A 15,648-nucleotide genomic window follows, 5' to 3' on the forward strand; every position below is an offset into this window, starting at 1 on the left:
GTTATCTGTCTCTCTCTTATCCCTGTGACGATGTCAATCTCTCAAGCCAACTTTATTTATAAAGAATTTAAAAACAATAAGCACTGAACATAAAAAAAATATACCAGAATAAAGTAAAATTAATATCAAATACATAAAAATGACAAAATAAAATAAAACAATGCAGAACAAAAACGCAAATAACCATGAGTAAAAGAATAAAAACGTAAAAATTGCATCAATGTATCAAACTGGGTCAAAGAAAAGCAGAAGAGGGGGGTCTTTAAAATGAAAGAGGTGCAAAGGCAACAAATTCCATAATTTGGGAGGGTATAGTGCATAGGTGTCAAACCGAAGCCATACCAAATTACTATTAGAGCTGGCCTACTGGTATTATACAGCTAATATATATATTGTTTAGTATTAAGCTTTGCTTGTTCCATATTCAGTTTTCCAGAAAAACTTATTTGAGTCCATAAGAAAAGATTCATTCTTGTATCTGGAGGAAGATTTTTTTTTCAATAAATATTAATGTTAGCCCGCGACTTTGTTCTAGTTTTGAATTTTGGCCCACTGTGTATTTGAGTTTGACACCCCTGGTCTAGTGTGTTCCCTGCCTCCCGCAGCAACACCCCAACTTGATAAGAGGAAGAAAATAGATGGATGGATAAAAGTTCTTCTAAAATTTCTGACCCAATGCAGATCATTTTTAGGTTATTATCTCAAAATTTGAATTTAGTAGCTCAAAATTGGTTGGAATTTAATGTCTCAATTCTGAGTTATTTTCAGAAAGTTTTGACTCATAAATGGCAGTTTTTATTTTACTCAGTGGTGAAACAAACTTCCATAAGGTCAGTCTTGAAAAATCATCTGTCTTTAACAATCACATGACCTCACTGGACTGAAAAAAGTAAGGTTTATATTCATGGAGGTTAAGACATTTTTAAAAAGTACAAAACTCACCTGCTTGCTGCATACAATGCTGCTACTGCACATTCACCTAATGTATATAATATATAATGTTCTTCTTCTCTCCCCCTTTTGCACAAGTCGAGGAGCGTGTCAGGTTACATTTCACTGCTATGCACGTGACGAATAACGAATCTTGAATTTTGAATCTTAAAAAATCCAGCATCTATAGCCTGGATTTTTTTTATGCCGACTATTACAGATTTTAAAAAGTCACTAATTTCATTTTTCATTTTCATTTTGTGCAAAAGTTAAAGACCTGTGATCAAGCCAAATACTACACGGGACACGTTGCAGTTACAAATAAACTGAACCCTGTTAGCGTAACATTACGTAATGGAGTGCAAACCTCTATGACGCTGCTCTCCTGCTGTTTCTTCCTACACATACCATAAAAATGGCCAGCCTATATCTACATTACAACCTTCTACGTGGATGGGCAACTTTGCGAGGGCATGAAAAACCCCACTTCTTAAAGAAAAGCGTGACTAATCATAGTGTAATAATCACAGGATACACAGATCCAAACAATGCAACATGTGATCTAAGCCAGCAAACCCAAGGTGGTGTTTAAAACCTGAGCTAACCCATGATTTGGGTTGCTGGGGCAACAGCACAGTGAGGGTAAAAGGATCCTCGGCAGAAGGAAAACTGGAAACACAGCCCTTACTTTCACTATTGTGCTTGGCCACCTCCCACCACCATCTGAATCCCACTATTCATCAGCTGCACACAATGAGACCTCCACAGCTTCCTCCCGTCCCTCCCCCTCCTCCTCCCAGTTATCCCCCCATCTCTCCCTGCTTTCCGTGGCCTCTTTAACTCTGCCTCTTTATGATCGTCTTGCACAGTGGCTATTACCTCCAGTATCTAACTTGTGCTTTATTTTTGTCTCTTTTAAAAGGACGATAATCAATTAGTCAAGGTTGACTCTGTGTGGTCATCTTCAGCGGTGTCTGTGGCAGCTGGGTAAGGCTGAGCAGCACATAATGTGACAGATGGAGGGGGCTGACCCTGGGCCTGTTTCCTGACTTTTTAATCAACTTGTTGCTTTTATATGAACTTTGGGAGACGTCATAACCGTGACTTAAAGGACAAATGAACAGATTTGCTTTACTTAGCCTCATGCAACAGACCACAGGGAATCTCGGGCTTGCTGCAGCACATGGACTCACATGGCTAAATACCCTCTAATGGACAGTGTCAAGGGATACTGAAAGAGACATTTTTTGTTAATCTAAAGGCTACTTAATGTTTCCACATTTTAAAGCCACAGTTTGGCATTTTGCCTGCCACCAGTTTGTTTTTTGGTCCCAGTATTTTCCATATTTTGAGAAAGTTATTAGCTAACCTTTGTACCTTTGACCAATATATCAGGGAGGTTGATGTATTGGCCGATAATCAGCTATTTTCCTATATCAGTATTGTGCATTTTCGGCTCATAAATGAAAATTTAAAATTAAGGAAAGTTATGGTCGTTCCAGTTTTATGGAGAGAAAATATCAACAAAAAATCCAGAAAAACAAAGATATAAAATGTTAATTATAATAATCTCTACAATTAAAGTGCATAATTAACCTTTTGATTAGCAGTACCCATATGGAAAAGATATATATAAATCTTATAAAGTTTGTATCTGTCTTGTGTGAAACTTGGATGAAAAGCATACAAGAGTGAAAACAGATATAAGATCCCTTGAAAAATTCTATAAATGAAACTTGTATGTTTTGGATACTTCCTAAAACAATATATGAAAGTGGCCACTTTCATGAGTGAATCATATAAGCCTTATATGATTCACTATATGAAGTAGGCCACATCTTATGCAAGGCTTTTATAAGTTTTTACTATTTCTTTTCCATGTGGGTAAACAGAGGGAAACCTTGAACAGAGCCTTTCAGAGAATTAAACCAAGAGAAAAAAAATGCTGCTTGTCTCCACCTAGGCAGTCTACACGAGATATTTCTGTTGCTTCCAAGGTCACAGGAGATGCTGCATCGCGAGAGGTGGCACAGCTCCGTTATTTCCACATCTAAAGTTTCTAGATGAAGGCTTGGATACTTTCCTCTATTCACTCCTTTTACTGCAGTTTCCTTCTTTAAATTTAGCAAAGTAAACTGTGTCAGCTTCCGACACAGCGGCCCCCTCTCGCAGTCTTCCAGACTAAAACCAACAAACAGCGGGTTGAGATTTGGAGTATGAGGGCAGGTCAGTGATAAAACTATCTGGGACAGGAAACTAATCCCTCCACGTCCTCGGTGAGGCACAGATATTCTCCCAGGGATTTCTCATTAATGTGTTTTATAGCCTTCTTTAGGTAATAAGAACAATTTAATCCAAGATACCAATCATCTTCTTGGCAAAACATTCCAGTGACCAAAACTACAACAGATCCTATATGACCCAAGCGCTCTGTAAGTATTAGGCTGACTTATTCTCAGGGACTCTGGCTGATTTTTGCAGATCGCTGCTGCAGATCGATAGATTCCCACAGTCACATTTAGCATAAACACTAGCATCGTATACATTAAATAATCTGCAATTCATTACCAGACAATCTTCCCCTCATCCAATCTTCATGCTAAGCTACAGAGCTAGCTTTGTGATTTTACCATGCTGACAGGAGAGGGGGAGCAATCTTAGCTGGTTTTGACTGGTGTCGTCATGTATTTTGACTAGTTTTGACTCTGACTGGTCCTGTGATAGTCTGGTGACCTGCACAGGGTGTACCCGCCTACCTAAAACCAGACAACTGTCATTCCCGGGGTGTTGAGTACAGTTATTTCATAAAACCGCTGATATCGCAGACATAAGCAGGGTGTTGGTGCTGCAACACACAACGTCATGGCTAAAGATGCATTAAGACATGCATCACTTTCAATATGGATGCTAGTCCAGGACCAGTGCTATCATATTTAAAAACATTGGATAACCTTAGCATGAAAGGTTAGTCTTGCTCTTAAAGAAATCTATGGGGGGGTTTTTTTGTTTTATTTAAAAAAAAATCCAAAAAAGAGCACAAAAAGATGAAAACCAGTGAAAGGCAAAAATCTACACATCTCCAAAGAAGCAGAAGGAGGCAAAGAAAATGAAGGACTGAAACAAAGATATGACATGTGGGGGATGAACTGGGGATTAGGGACAGAACAGGGACAAGACAATCAGGATAGGTGACGACAAGAACCAGAATTCAAAAATATAATGATGAGAAAAATAATGGACAAATCCTAAATTTAATAATAAGTCCAACATAAAACCGCAGGAGCACGACAGGGAGACACGAACAGTGACCATGTGGCACAAATAAGAACTGAGACTTAGGCCATCTTATCAAAGGTATGTCTAAAAATACTGCCACTCACCACAAATGAATTACTTTCTCATTAATCTAATTACATTTATTACAGATCACCAAAATCCAATTAGCACTAGTATCAGAAGTCAGACTGTTAGAAATGTGTTAGCTGTCAGTGCAGCATTCACACACTAAAGTTTACATGGTTCAAGTACAGCAGTGGGAAAATAAATCACTGCCACATCCATCACGCTTGTGTATTTTGTGCATAAACAGGATGTGAGCAAGCTAATGACTTCGCATATGGCAGAACCAAACAGTTTAAAACCGCAGGCAGGAATTTCGAAGTCGCAGCAACCTACGGTAACAGCTGACGAGCCCTGGGCAACAGGCTTCAGTCCCGCGCGCAACGCTAAGAGATCGCTTTCTGAGCTGCTAATGAACACGTTCAGGATAATTATAGGCAAAAATCTGAGCCGCCGTAGCTCCGACACGGAGATGAACAAAAAAGAACCGCCCCGGGTTAAACATAAAGTCGAGCAGATAAATGAAAGACTTGTTTATTTTCTCCCGAAATGCTTCTGTTGTTTAGATTTCTCACAGACTTACAGGCATCAACAGCTCTGGATTGGCTTTCGTAACGCTTCAGTTTCATTAGAGCCGGATATATTCAGCTGTCACAGGAATCTTAGAGCTCTTAATGTTTAGTGATTACTGTGATATGCTGGGAGGCACAGAGTATGGTATAAAATAGCAACTTGGAGTAAAACCAAGAAAATGACTTGTATAAAACCCCACAGTGATGATTTACAGTAATGTCCCTGTAACACACACACAAGTCCTCATGCTTGTTAACATGATACAATGAATTTAATAAGACGATGTCAATGTTTAACTTACTATTATATCATTGTTATGCCTTTACTAAAGCTTACTTTGATACTCTGTTAAGGACATGTATTTAATAGCAGTTTAATATGCACTTATTGCCTAAAGAAACAAAAGGAAGCTTAGGAAAATTAACAGTGACATAACAGATGAATGAACACTCATTAACTTATTCTTATTAACTCATTATTTGGTAATAAGCTACTAATAATGACTATAACTATAACTAATGGTTATCACGTAACGTTAAAAGTGTCGGACCAACTTTTCCTCCTTTCAGCATGAACTGTGACACACTGATCATAAAAGGCCTCCCCACCATCGGGTCGGCGAATTCTTTTGCCCTGTTCACCGCTGGGTGTGGAGCTGTGTGCAGAAACTGAACAAACCTGCGTGCAAAGCTGGTGAGACGTGACAGTCGTGTGAGCTGAAGGTGGGCAGATAAACAGTGTGGTTTGCATTTTAGAGCGCAAACAGCTGTGATTACTTTGAGCAAACAAGGGCTGTAATTCTGAGTGTTCGTACAGGTTAGTAGTCCTTTTTTTTCGTCAGGAGATGAATCGTCAACTGTGTGGTCATTGCAGATATGCAGTTGATGTAAACTATAGAAAACGAGTCATATTTAAGTAGAAAAACGTCAACTAATGTAACAGTGTGGCTCACAACCACATTTTTCATACTTTTTTTGGACAGGAACTGAACTTTATTGTAAACAAGAATGACAATTATCATACATTTGATACATAAACAATGGCTGTTAGTGCAGCTAACAGCTATATATCTTCAGTATTATAAAGCTGCATTATTGCATCCTAATATTGCCTGCATGTGGAGCATCATGCTCTTAAGAGCTGCTGTGTTTTGGTTCCTTCTCTTTTACATTTAAAGTAAGACCTCAGTGTTTTAAAGAAAAAGTGTGCTTTTAAAGTTATCCTTTTGTGTTAGCGCCTTTCTTTTTGGCTGTTTGTTGCCAACTCAGCCAGCCGTAAATACACAACACTGACATGTTACCATGTTAAGCATTGAAGAAACATGATAATGTAAACATCCTGCAGACTGAGTAATATACTATCATTGATTTTTGGTTACGTTTTTTGGTGCAAATCCAATATTTACACCATTTTTTGCTCCATTTTTGGTCTCAACCATCTCCTGATTGGAAATCTGACTATGTAGCCTCCAAATACTCCACTTTTTTGGCTAAATAGTTCTGCTCAGCATTGGAGATAGCCGCCTGGAGACAGGTTAATAAAAGTGACTCAACCAGCTGTAAACCTGTGGGAGGTAAAATCAAAACATTAAGCTGAAAAACACTAACACTTACTAGCTAATCTTTAATACATGTGTTACTATACAAAAGAAAGAAATGAATATGTGAGTAATAACGAAATGAAGCGTTACAGAACTCACAGCAGAAGAGTGCAATTCAAATCTTTTAGCCAGACTAAATATGGTTTTGAGAACAGATCAATCCATGGGTATCTTGGCTATCTTATAAAAACGAGGTCTTTGGGATAACATGGTTACTTTTTGTCATTATTTTTGCTACAACCTGTGGTTTTTTTGTGTTACAGATCAATATAACCTCTTTACTTTACACTGCAGTGTTTTTGGCCCTCCCTAAAAGCTCAAGTTTACCGACGTTTACTTCAGTTTGAGCCAAGCTGATGGGGAGGCCTTTGGTCAGCAAGATGCCCAGCAGAGGTAAAAGTTGCAAAAGGTTTTGACAGGTGGATCTGTGGAAGGATCAATAAGGACAGCTGATTACTTTCTCTCTGGATTACTGAGGGTTTCTCACCCCGTGTGTTTTTGACAGTGTGCGACTGAGGTGTTGGCTGGCGAGCTGTCGGCTCTCCTTTGGTCTCTACGTGGCTGCCATGCAGGTCACCTGACACCTGTGAGCCTGCTTTTTCCCCCCATGATCACCTAGGCCTAAATTAAACATTCATTGATAGATAAAAACAAATCACTTTCCAAACTGCTGAAGGCAACACAAGGTTTGCCCTGGAACACTTTGGAAGATGTTTTAAAGAAGTGGGAGACACAAACCAATCCTCCTTCCATGTTTTTTTCTATCATAAAGAACCATGAGGATGTAATCTAATGCAGCTGTGCGTTTCTGAGTCAGCAACACAAATAAATGGTCTGAGCCACTTCCGGCGATGAAAAGAAATAACTGGGGGAAAAGACGCTCCTTTTATTTTCCACGGGGTCAGGAGAAGGAAGTGACTTACTGTCTTTAGGGGCAACGGGGCTGGACGTTCCACCCGCTGAGGTCCTTCCCACTGGGCTGGAATGCTTGGCCCCGCGCCCAGGGATTTTCAGTCCACTGGACTTGAGCATGTTCATTCTACGTTAGCAGGGAGACCTGAGAGTTCCTCCTTCCTGGGCGATGAAGGCTTTTGGATCAGGCACTAGATGTGGGAGTGGTGGCTGTCACTCTCCATGTTTTAGCTGTGGGGATGACAAATATATGGGATAAATACAAGAACGGCTGACAGCACGACAGCTAAACAAACACAGTGTGACATCAGATGTCCAACCCTGAGTGAATGGACCAGATTGTTGAAGCAGAACAAATGGAAACTGGTTTGACAACAAGTTTATCAGGAACACCTCTGCAATTTAATGCCCTCACACAGCACAGAGAAGCTGCTTTATACCAACAATTAAGTTTTGCGCACACTGATTTTTGTTGTTTTTGGCCAAGCGGTCATAATTCTACTTGACCTTTATTTCTGAGGTCATAGTGGGTGTTATTGTTGAACTGCTCTCCAACACACTGTAAGGTCGTCCTAACATTTTGCATGCAAAACACTGGCTCAGCGCAGAAACACAGGGATTGAAAGAGATCAGAAATTTCCTTTTTTGCATCTTGTTCTTTTTTTTGTGTCCCTACAATCCACTGAAAATCGAACAATCTGAAAAGCAAAGATCACTTCTGGGTTTGGACTACTTGTGCCCACACAAAGCCATAACCTAACAATCCATCTATCATTTCTCTTAACTGCTCATCCAACTTACAGCCCGGGGAGGCTGGAGCCAATCCCAGCTCACACAGGGTGAAAATCTAACCTAACAGCTTCTCCAACTTACCAAAAGCTTTAGTGCCTAAATGTGATTTTCTTTTATGCAGCTTTCATCTATATATGTGGTCTTCCTTCATCCTCAGGAGTCACACTGGGAGTTGATGACTTTTAAGAATCTGAAGAACTGGTAGTAGTTATAAATAATAAATGGATAGCGTTTATTAATACACGCCCGGAGACAGCAGCTCTCAGGTTGACACACTGATGTCAGCTGATGGCAGATTTTAGGCCTTGTGGGTGTTTTTGTTTATCAGGACATTTTCCTTTATATCGGTGTTTCTCAGTGTGGGAATTCTGTGACCCCAGAAATCCATAGTCAAAAGGTCCACAAAATAATTTGCTATAAATCATAAAACTGCTTTATCACTTCAAAAGTGTACATCTGTAAATGTGGATTATTTATGTCAATTCAAAAAAATACGACTGCGACACATGATGTTACTCTCTAATGAAATTATTCACTTCACTCAGAGTGCAACGAACCATTCCTTAAGTATTTAGGTCAGAAATTTTTAGAATAAGATCTTAATTGCATCTCTGAGTACAAATGATGGTAAGGAACTGCACACTGTACAGACAGCTGGAACGGACCACTGACACATCATACCTCTCTGGATTGACCCATTTTTTCCACAAATGGTGAAACGGTACTTTATTTTACACAGCTGTGACTGAAAACACCTGAATTCAAAGATGAAGAGGTGTGGCCCAATACCTTTGTCCATATAGTGTTTCCAAAGCTTATGAGCACCGTGTCGTCATTCTTTTTGCATGCCTTTATAATTACTTAGACTTTCTCCACCTCCTTATGCATATTTTATGGGTGCAATTCATTGGCCAAATAAAAAGACAAATATTAAGTTTAATAATCATTTGAGTTCATTTTTGGAGATATGACAAAGATATTGATACAAAATTACGTAAATAAAATCTGGTATTGTGTCAGCCTTATTATGTCATAAGAGAGAGGCATTGCACTCAAAGAAACCTGAACTGCAATAGTAAAGATGTTAGAAGTTTAACTTCCAATTAAAAAAAAGCTTCTTTAAAATATGTTTAGAGCAACTTTTTAAGAGTTTGTTTACCTGGTGAGCTTGCACATGTATTTTTGTGCATTTTAAGAAGGGTAGGCCTGCTTCTCCAACTCTATCCAGAGCACAATGCTTTATTTTTCCAATTTGGCACTGGCAATGTGGGATTCTTCTTTGATTAACAACAGCAGAAAAAACACTGAAGTAGAGACTGAAATGCATGTGTCCCACTGTTATTACTCATGCTACACTACTGCTGGGGTGCCACTGAGCAAAACATGATTAATCATGAGCCAAACACTGAAGCAGCACTGAGAGAACTTCCACAAGCATCGTGTTTTTGTCGATCTGTTGAACTATTTGGCACCTGCATAGCAATCCACACACATTTACATGTGTCACGGTAAATTACTGTCATCTACGCCCCACTGCTTCATACAATCATCCATGATCAACTTAGCAGTTTCAGCAGAGTCATAACAAGAGTGAAAACCAATGCAGGCCTTTGCCCAAGTAGAACATGGCCTACAAATCATGGCCCAGAGCCCATTAAGAAGATATAATGCCGTTATAGCCTACAATAAACAACACACATCTGGCTGAGGCTTTTAAACTAGACACTGGGCATTAGGAGGGACGGGGAACACATTCCAGCGTTGCCTAATCATTCTCCATTTTATTTACACTCATCCAGATAATAAAAAAAAATGGAGAGGATATTAATTTTTGGATCAATCAGTCAGAGCAAACCAGTCGGGGATGATGGTTTTGATCTGAATGGAGACACAAATAAAGGCCTCTGTCTGTAATTTTTCCTCAGCTCTTCCACATTAAAGCACAGATTCATTTCCCAATCCACACCTTGATTTCAGTGCAAACAGGAGAGCAGCAATGTGCTGATAATGCGCACCTCAACAAAATCTAACACAACGCCGGTTTGATCCATTGTTGTAGCTACTGCGGCAACGTGGTCTAGACTGTCCTTCACTTCACACCCCGAGTACCCTCCCAGGGAGGAAATAAAAGCACAAAATGGCACAAAAGCGCGTAAAAATGCAGGAAAATACTCACCATCCTGTGAGAAAATTCAGGGGGTGTCCAACTTTGATTTCCTAGCCACGGGTGGAAAAAGAGGGGATTAGTGGCTGCCACTCCCTGGGATGCAAATATGGATGCTGAGCAGAAACTGAAAGGGAGAGTCAGCGTGGATCACTGGATGGATGGTGGCAACAACTGCACACTGTCAGCAATATACCGGTGATGGGTTAGCATGTAGCCTGCCGGTTCATCTCTAACAGCGTGTTAGCTCAGGCGGCTATACTGGAGCGACGATAACGGACTTAAATGAGCCAAACGCTTCCACGCAGGGCCAGACGGTTCCCGGCATTAAACGCAGCATCAGCAACACTCAAAACCAACTTTTTCCGTTTTCTTTCTGCTGTGCCTCTAACTAAAAACGTCATCCGGTGGATGTATTTTTCGGCCTCTTCTTTCTCTTGTCGGTGTTCCCACAGTGATTTGGATTTGTTGGGTTAGCACAGCCTTCTTCTGACTGACTCAACCCACCGGCTAGACTGAACAAAGGGGCTGGGAAGGAGAGCCTCCTGGGGGAAAGATGAGTGTAGACCACAGTCTGGCTCAGCCCCGTGACGTACTCCGCTTACAATAATGAAGATTTAAGCTGGCCGGTCCTTATCAGTCTGAAAAGGTGACTCACAAAGCATGAGTCAGAGTTGTTTCCTGTCGTTGGTGCAACTTCTTTGATTCGGCATGAATAATACACAGAAAACAACATTTTTTCGCGCTAAAAATACTAATTTCTGAAGCTGCTTCATGCGTTCAAGCGACTTTCACAAGGTGAATCCATCGCCTAGCATTTTGGTAAAAATCAATTTTCTACACAAATTAAACTATAAAATAAACATTTTGTAGTATGCCGAACCGCAAAGCGATTTATATCGCAACAAATCCATACCCAAACTCACACAAAGCGCACTGAAATAAATCAAACAACACTGATAAACATAAATAGTAGAAACTCTAATGTAAGTTTTGAGTCACTGAGCCCAAACACCGGCCGGCTTGGTGTATAAACAGCCCACGCATGTATACGTGAGACGTTTGAAACACATAAAGTGTATGGAAGAATAATAGGGTCAGGATAACCTTAGGACACACTTTTATTAATTTATTATTTTTGGAAATTGTGGGCGGAGACAAAAAAAAATCTTTATATGGATCGCGCGTGGTTTTCCGGTTGGATTTAGAACGCCCTGATTGGTCTGAGGAGTGAAATGACTTTTCCCAATAGGCTGTGATTGGTCAGCTTGTTTTTGGACTGCCTCGTTTGACAGCTGTCCGCCAAAGAGACCTCTAAAGTTGGATTGCACACTGCTCTAATCCGCTCAGGTATTATGTAGTCCCTTTTTCATAAATAAACTGAGGTGTAGATTCACAAAAAGATAAGAGGCTCTGACTTTTGGTTATTTTTTTATTTATCTTTTTTTTTATCCATTCATATTTATTTTTATTTTATTTTTTTTACATTTCGTGTCCCTTTTGAGACTGGGTTTACCTTTTTCCAGTTTAGTTTCTATTGTTTGAAAATTGTTTTTTCTTTTTCCTTTTATTTGTATTGCATTATTACTGCTAAAGCTCCCCCTCGGCATATAGGGGGCGCCCTGGGGCGCCTCTGTCAGTGCGCCCCAGGGCAGCTGTGGCTACAATGTAGCTTGCCATCACCAGTGTGTGAATGTGTGTGTGAATGGGTGAATGACTGAATGTGTAAAGCGCTTTGGGGTCCTCAGGGACTAGTAAAGCGCTATACAAATATAGGCCATTTACCATATAAGCAACTGAAATCTTTACTGGTTTATCTAGTGCAAAAATAAATTGATTTACACATTAATGACCCTAATTATAACCCAGTAACACAATACAGTTTAAAAAGAGCTATTCTACATAATGAGTGCTTTTAGTCAAGCTATTTTGATGATAAAAACTTTACTCTTGTAATGACACTCACTCAAACATTTACATCTGCACCACCAGTGTAAAAGCTGTTGAAGAAATCAAATATCTGGAAAAATTAATGAGGTTAAAAACACATAAATGGTGCTATCAGAACGGACTTTTGAAAACTTCCTGATGCGTTTAGATTCCATCTAGAAAACTTTTAAATAAACTATTTTTTTGTTGGATCGCTGAACTGCTTAGTTAGTTAAAATCCTGTTTTTTGCATCTCTGTGTGCTTTGCTGTGCCCCTGGTGTTTCTGGATTGTGACTGTGTGGTTCCTCTGCACAGATCACTGGATTCTCTTCCCTGGTGTGGTAAGCCTGACCGTGAGTTGAGGGAGAATTACCTTTAAATACTGGATGTGTGGATTCCCTACATCCCTGGACCCCCTAGAGCAGTATTCCCCTTTTGCCTTGTGTCTTTGTATAAATGTATTCTTTCACTGTAAATAAAAAAAGAGTCCCACATGCCTGTTAGCCATGAAAAGGAAGTTTTACAAAAGAATTTAAGTCAAAACTTTACAACCGTTTAACCAAATATCTAATCAGCCAATAACCAGACTTACAGCTGATAGTAACTTAAATAATCAGTTGTTACAATCAAAGTATGCAGCACATCAGATGGGCTACAGCAGCAGAAGACCACACCAGGTGCCACTCCTGTTAGCTTTATAAGATTGCTTTTAAAAGTGTTGAAAAAACAGCCCAACAGGACACAAAACATAAACAAAAAAAGTGTTTTACAGCACAATTACAATTGCTGGTCAATTTAAATTTATGATCATGAACCATTTATGTTTAACTGTTTTAACTGAGTGGCTTTCTGTACCCTGTATTCATAATTGTTTAGGATATATTGGTTTGCTTAATGAAAGAGGGTTGCTTAATATTTACTTGGTGGTCAGCGCAACAAGATGGTCACAGCAAGATGGTCTTGGGTTTGAATCCACCATCTGGCATTTCTGTGCATATCTGTGTAGATTAACCGTGGGTACTCTGGCTTCCTCCCATGGTGCAAAGACATGCAGCTGGTGGGGTTTAGTTAATCAGTGATTCTAAATTACCCATAGGTGTTAGTAGTTGTTTTTCTTTCTGTGTTGGTCCTGTAACGCTGTTAATCAATTACAAACAGGGTTGCCTCTTGTCCTGTAGCAGCTGAAATAGGCCTCTAGCTATATATTTGAATGAAAGTCTACCCGTTTGCTGCATTTTCTTCTAGTGACCACTTGAGGGCACCACAACAAACCTTTTGCTCTACAGGAGATCCTGGAAGCTCAGTGAGAAATTAGTGATACTGTGCACTGTTGTTTTTCTTCCAATTGTTTACACAGTAGCATGGTGTTAGCACTGCTGCCTCACAGCAAGACGGTCCTGAGTTCAATTCCACCATCAGGCGGGGTCTTTCTGTGTGGAGTTTGCATCTTCTCCCTGTGTTTGCGTGGGTTCACTCCGGGTACTCCTGCTTCCTCCTAGAGTCCAAAGACATACAGTTAGTGGGGATAGGTGAACTGGAAACCGGTAGAGATGGATGTTTACACAGGAGACTCCACTGCTGTGTAAACCCTTAAACTACCTTCCCGTTAAAATATATGGAACAGAGGAGGTACTTTAGCCTGAGGTGGTGCTCAATTACTGTCATTGTGAATTAATGTTTCAGAATAAGGAAACTGTTTGGGCCTCATAAATAAATAAATAAATAAACGTGTTCCTTAAAAACTCAAATTTTGTGACTTGAATTCAGTACTCCACCTGTGGGAGACCACACTTTGGCAACCACTGGTAGGGTATTGCATTAAAAGTGGGCAATTATTAATTAGGTTAATTTTTAAAAGTTATTTCACATTGCTGGTTTTGACACTTGTTTAATACTTTGAATTCAGAGTTAATATACCAACATTTTCTGTTTAGGTTCAGTTATTTGTCCTGTTTGTAAAGTTTATATTTCTGTGTTTATTTTGTTTTGTCTGTAGATTCATCCTATTCTACATCCTACTTGTACTTGTGGTTATTCTGAGTCTATTCTTTTGATTTAAGGTTTAACTTTTACTTTCTGTTTTCTAGGTACCCTCCCTCTGTTTAAGCCTGGGTTCCTTTTGTTTCCTTGGTTAGTTCCTGTTTTACTTTGAAAGGTTATTTCTTTTTTGTCCTGTGTCAATTTTGTTTCCTGTTTTGTCTTCTCCTGTTTTCACTTGTTGTTGTGTTGTGCACCTATGCACTTATTACTCACCTGCTGGACATGAGACGTGTCAGATAACTCCCAGAATCACTAGACAATGATCAGCCTTTGAGGTGAGGGCTAACTTTCTCATCAATGCCAGTATCACACATTTCACTGATGCCAAAAAAAGGTGCATGTCATAGCAATATTACTGAGTCCACAGTTAGAACAACCGACATCAGCAGCACTGGGACATGAAATCCCACGAAATAAAGCAAACATTGGCAGATGCAACCAGCAGATACTGGCCACCATGATTTTCTTCCCACACAAATTACAACAACTGCTGCTTGCAGTGCTTTGCAATAATCACTTTCAACTTGGTGAAACGTTTAAAAACTAAACTAAAACTGAGAATCTGATTGGTTGGTTATCACCATCTACTCATCAATGTCATAGTTGTAACATCTTCCACAGACAACATCAACAGAGTTTTCCGCTTCAGAAATTCCCTCTTAAGTGTTTTAATCAATTAAAATGTTAAAATTCAGCTGCCTTCATATACAGGAAGAGGAAATGTATTGCTTTGAAAATATCTTTTCAAAATAACTTTGATGGAATTTTCTGCTTTTCTTCCTGAAAAAAGGCCCTTCATTTGTACTCTCTAGCTTTCAATTATGACTAGTCTTTTATAGTAATTACTATGTATGTTTACTATTTGATCTCTACTATGTACAGCACAACCCGTGTTGTTTTTAAATGTGCTTATAAATATATTTAGATTTTTTTTATTTGATCTTACAACTCCCAGAGACCAGCCATTTGGCTCTCTTTGGTTAAGTTAGTATATTAAGCATGGCAAGTTTAACCTAAGGTTTGGCGCCCTCTTCTGGGGTTAACAGGAAGTTTGTATACTAGTATGTGGACCTTTTATCAATATACACACCAAATGAACATTAAGAGAGATGCTGTTTGTTGTTATAATTACGTAAAATCTCACAGAGTGCACTTGGTGTAAGCAATTAGAAAAAAGGGTCAAAAGTGTATTTCAAAATGTATCTGAAGCTACATGTGGCATAGCAGCCTATGTTAGGCAACTGAACTGAGCATCTTTCAAAGATTTTTAACCTAAATCTGAACTTACACACTATCAGGTACTTGACTTGGCTTACATGGATGGATCGATGGATGGAAATATGATCGTAGGCAGAGACAGTATAAGAG

General features: G+C 39.4%; 1 protein-coding gene across 2 annotated transcripts in view; it reads right to left on the bottom strand.

Moving 5' to 3' along the window:
- Positions 1-10,832, bottom strand: part of clip2 (CAP-GLY domain containing linker protein 2) — a 56,886-nt gene extending 46,054 nt beyond the window's left edge. For both annotated transcript variants that reach the window (XM_080866131.1, XM_080866130.1), the window contains exons 1-2: positions 10,323-10,832; positions 7,366-7,585 (exon numbers count right to left, since the gene is read on the bottom strand). In XM_080866131.1, coding sequence (XP_080722257.1) covers positions 7,366-7,480 — 115 coding nt within the window. In that variant the 5' untranslated portion in view covers positions 7,481-7,585; positions 10,323-10,832. The remainder of the gene's footprint in view (positions 1-7,365; positions 7,586-10,322) is intronic.
- Between the last annotated feature and the right edge of the window lie 4,816 nt (positions 10,833-15,648).

This window comes from Rhamphochromis sp. 'chilingali' (genome assembly GCF_963969265.1).
Source record: "Rhamphochromis sp. 'chilingali' genome assembly, chromosome: 19".
Classification (NCBI taxonomy): Eukaryota; Metazoa; Chordata; class Actinopteri; order Cichliformes; family Cichlidae; genus Rhamphochromis; species Rhamphochromis sp. 'chilingali'.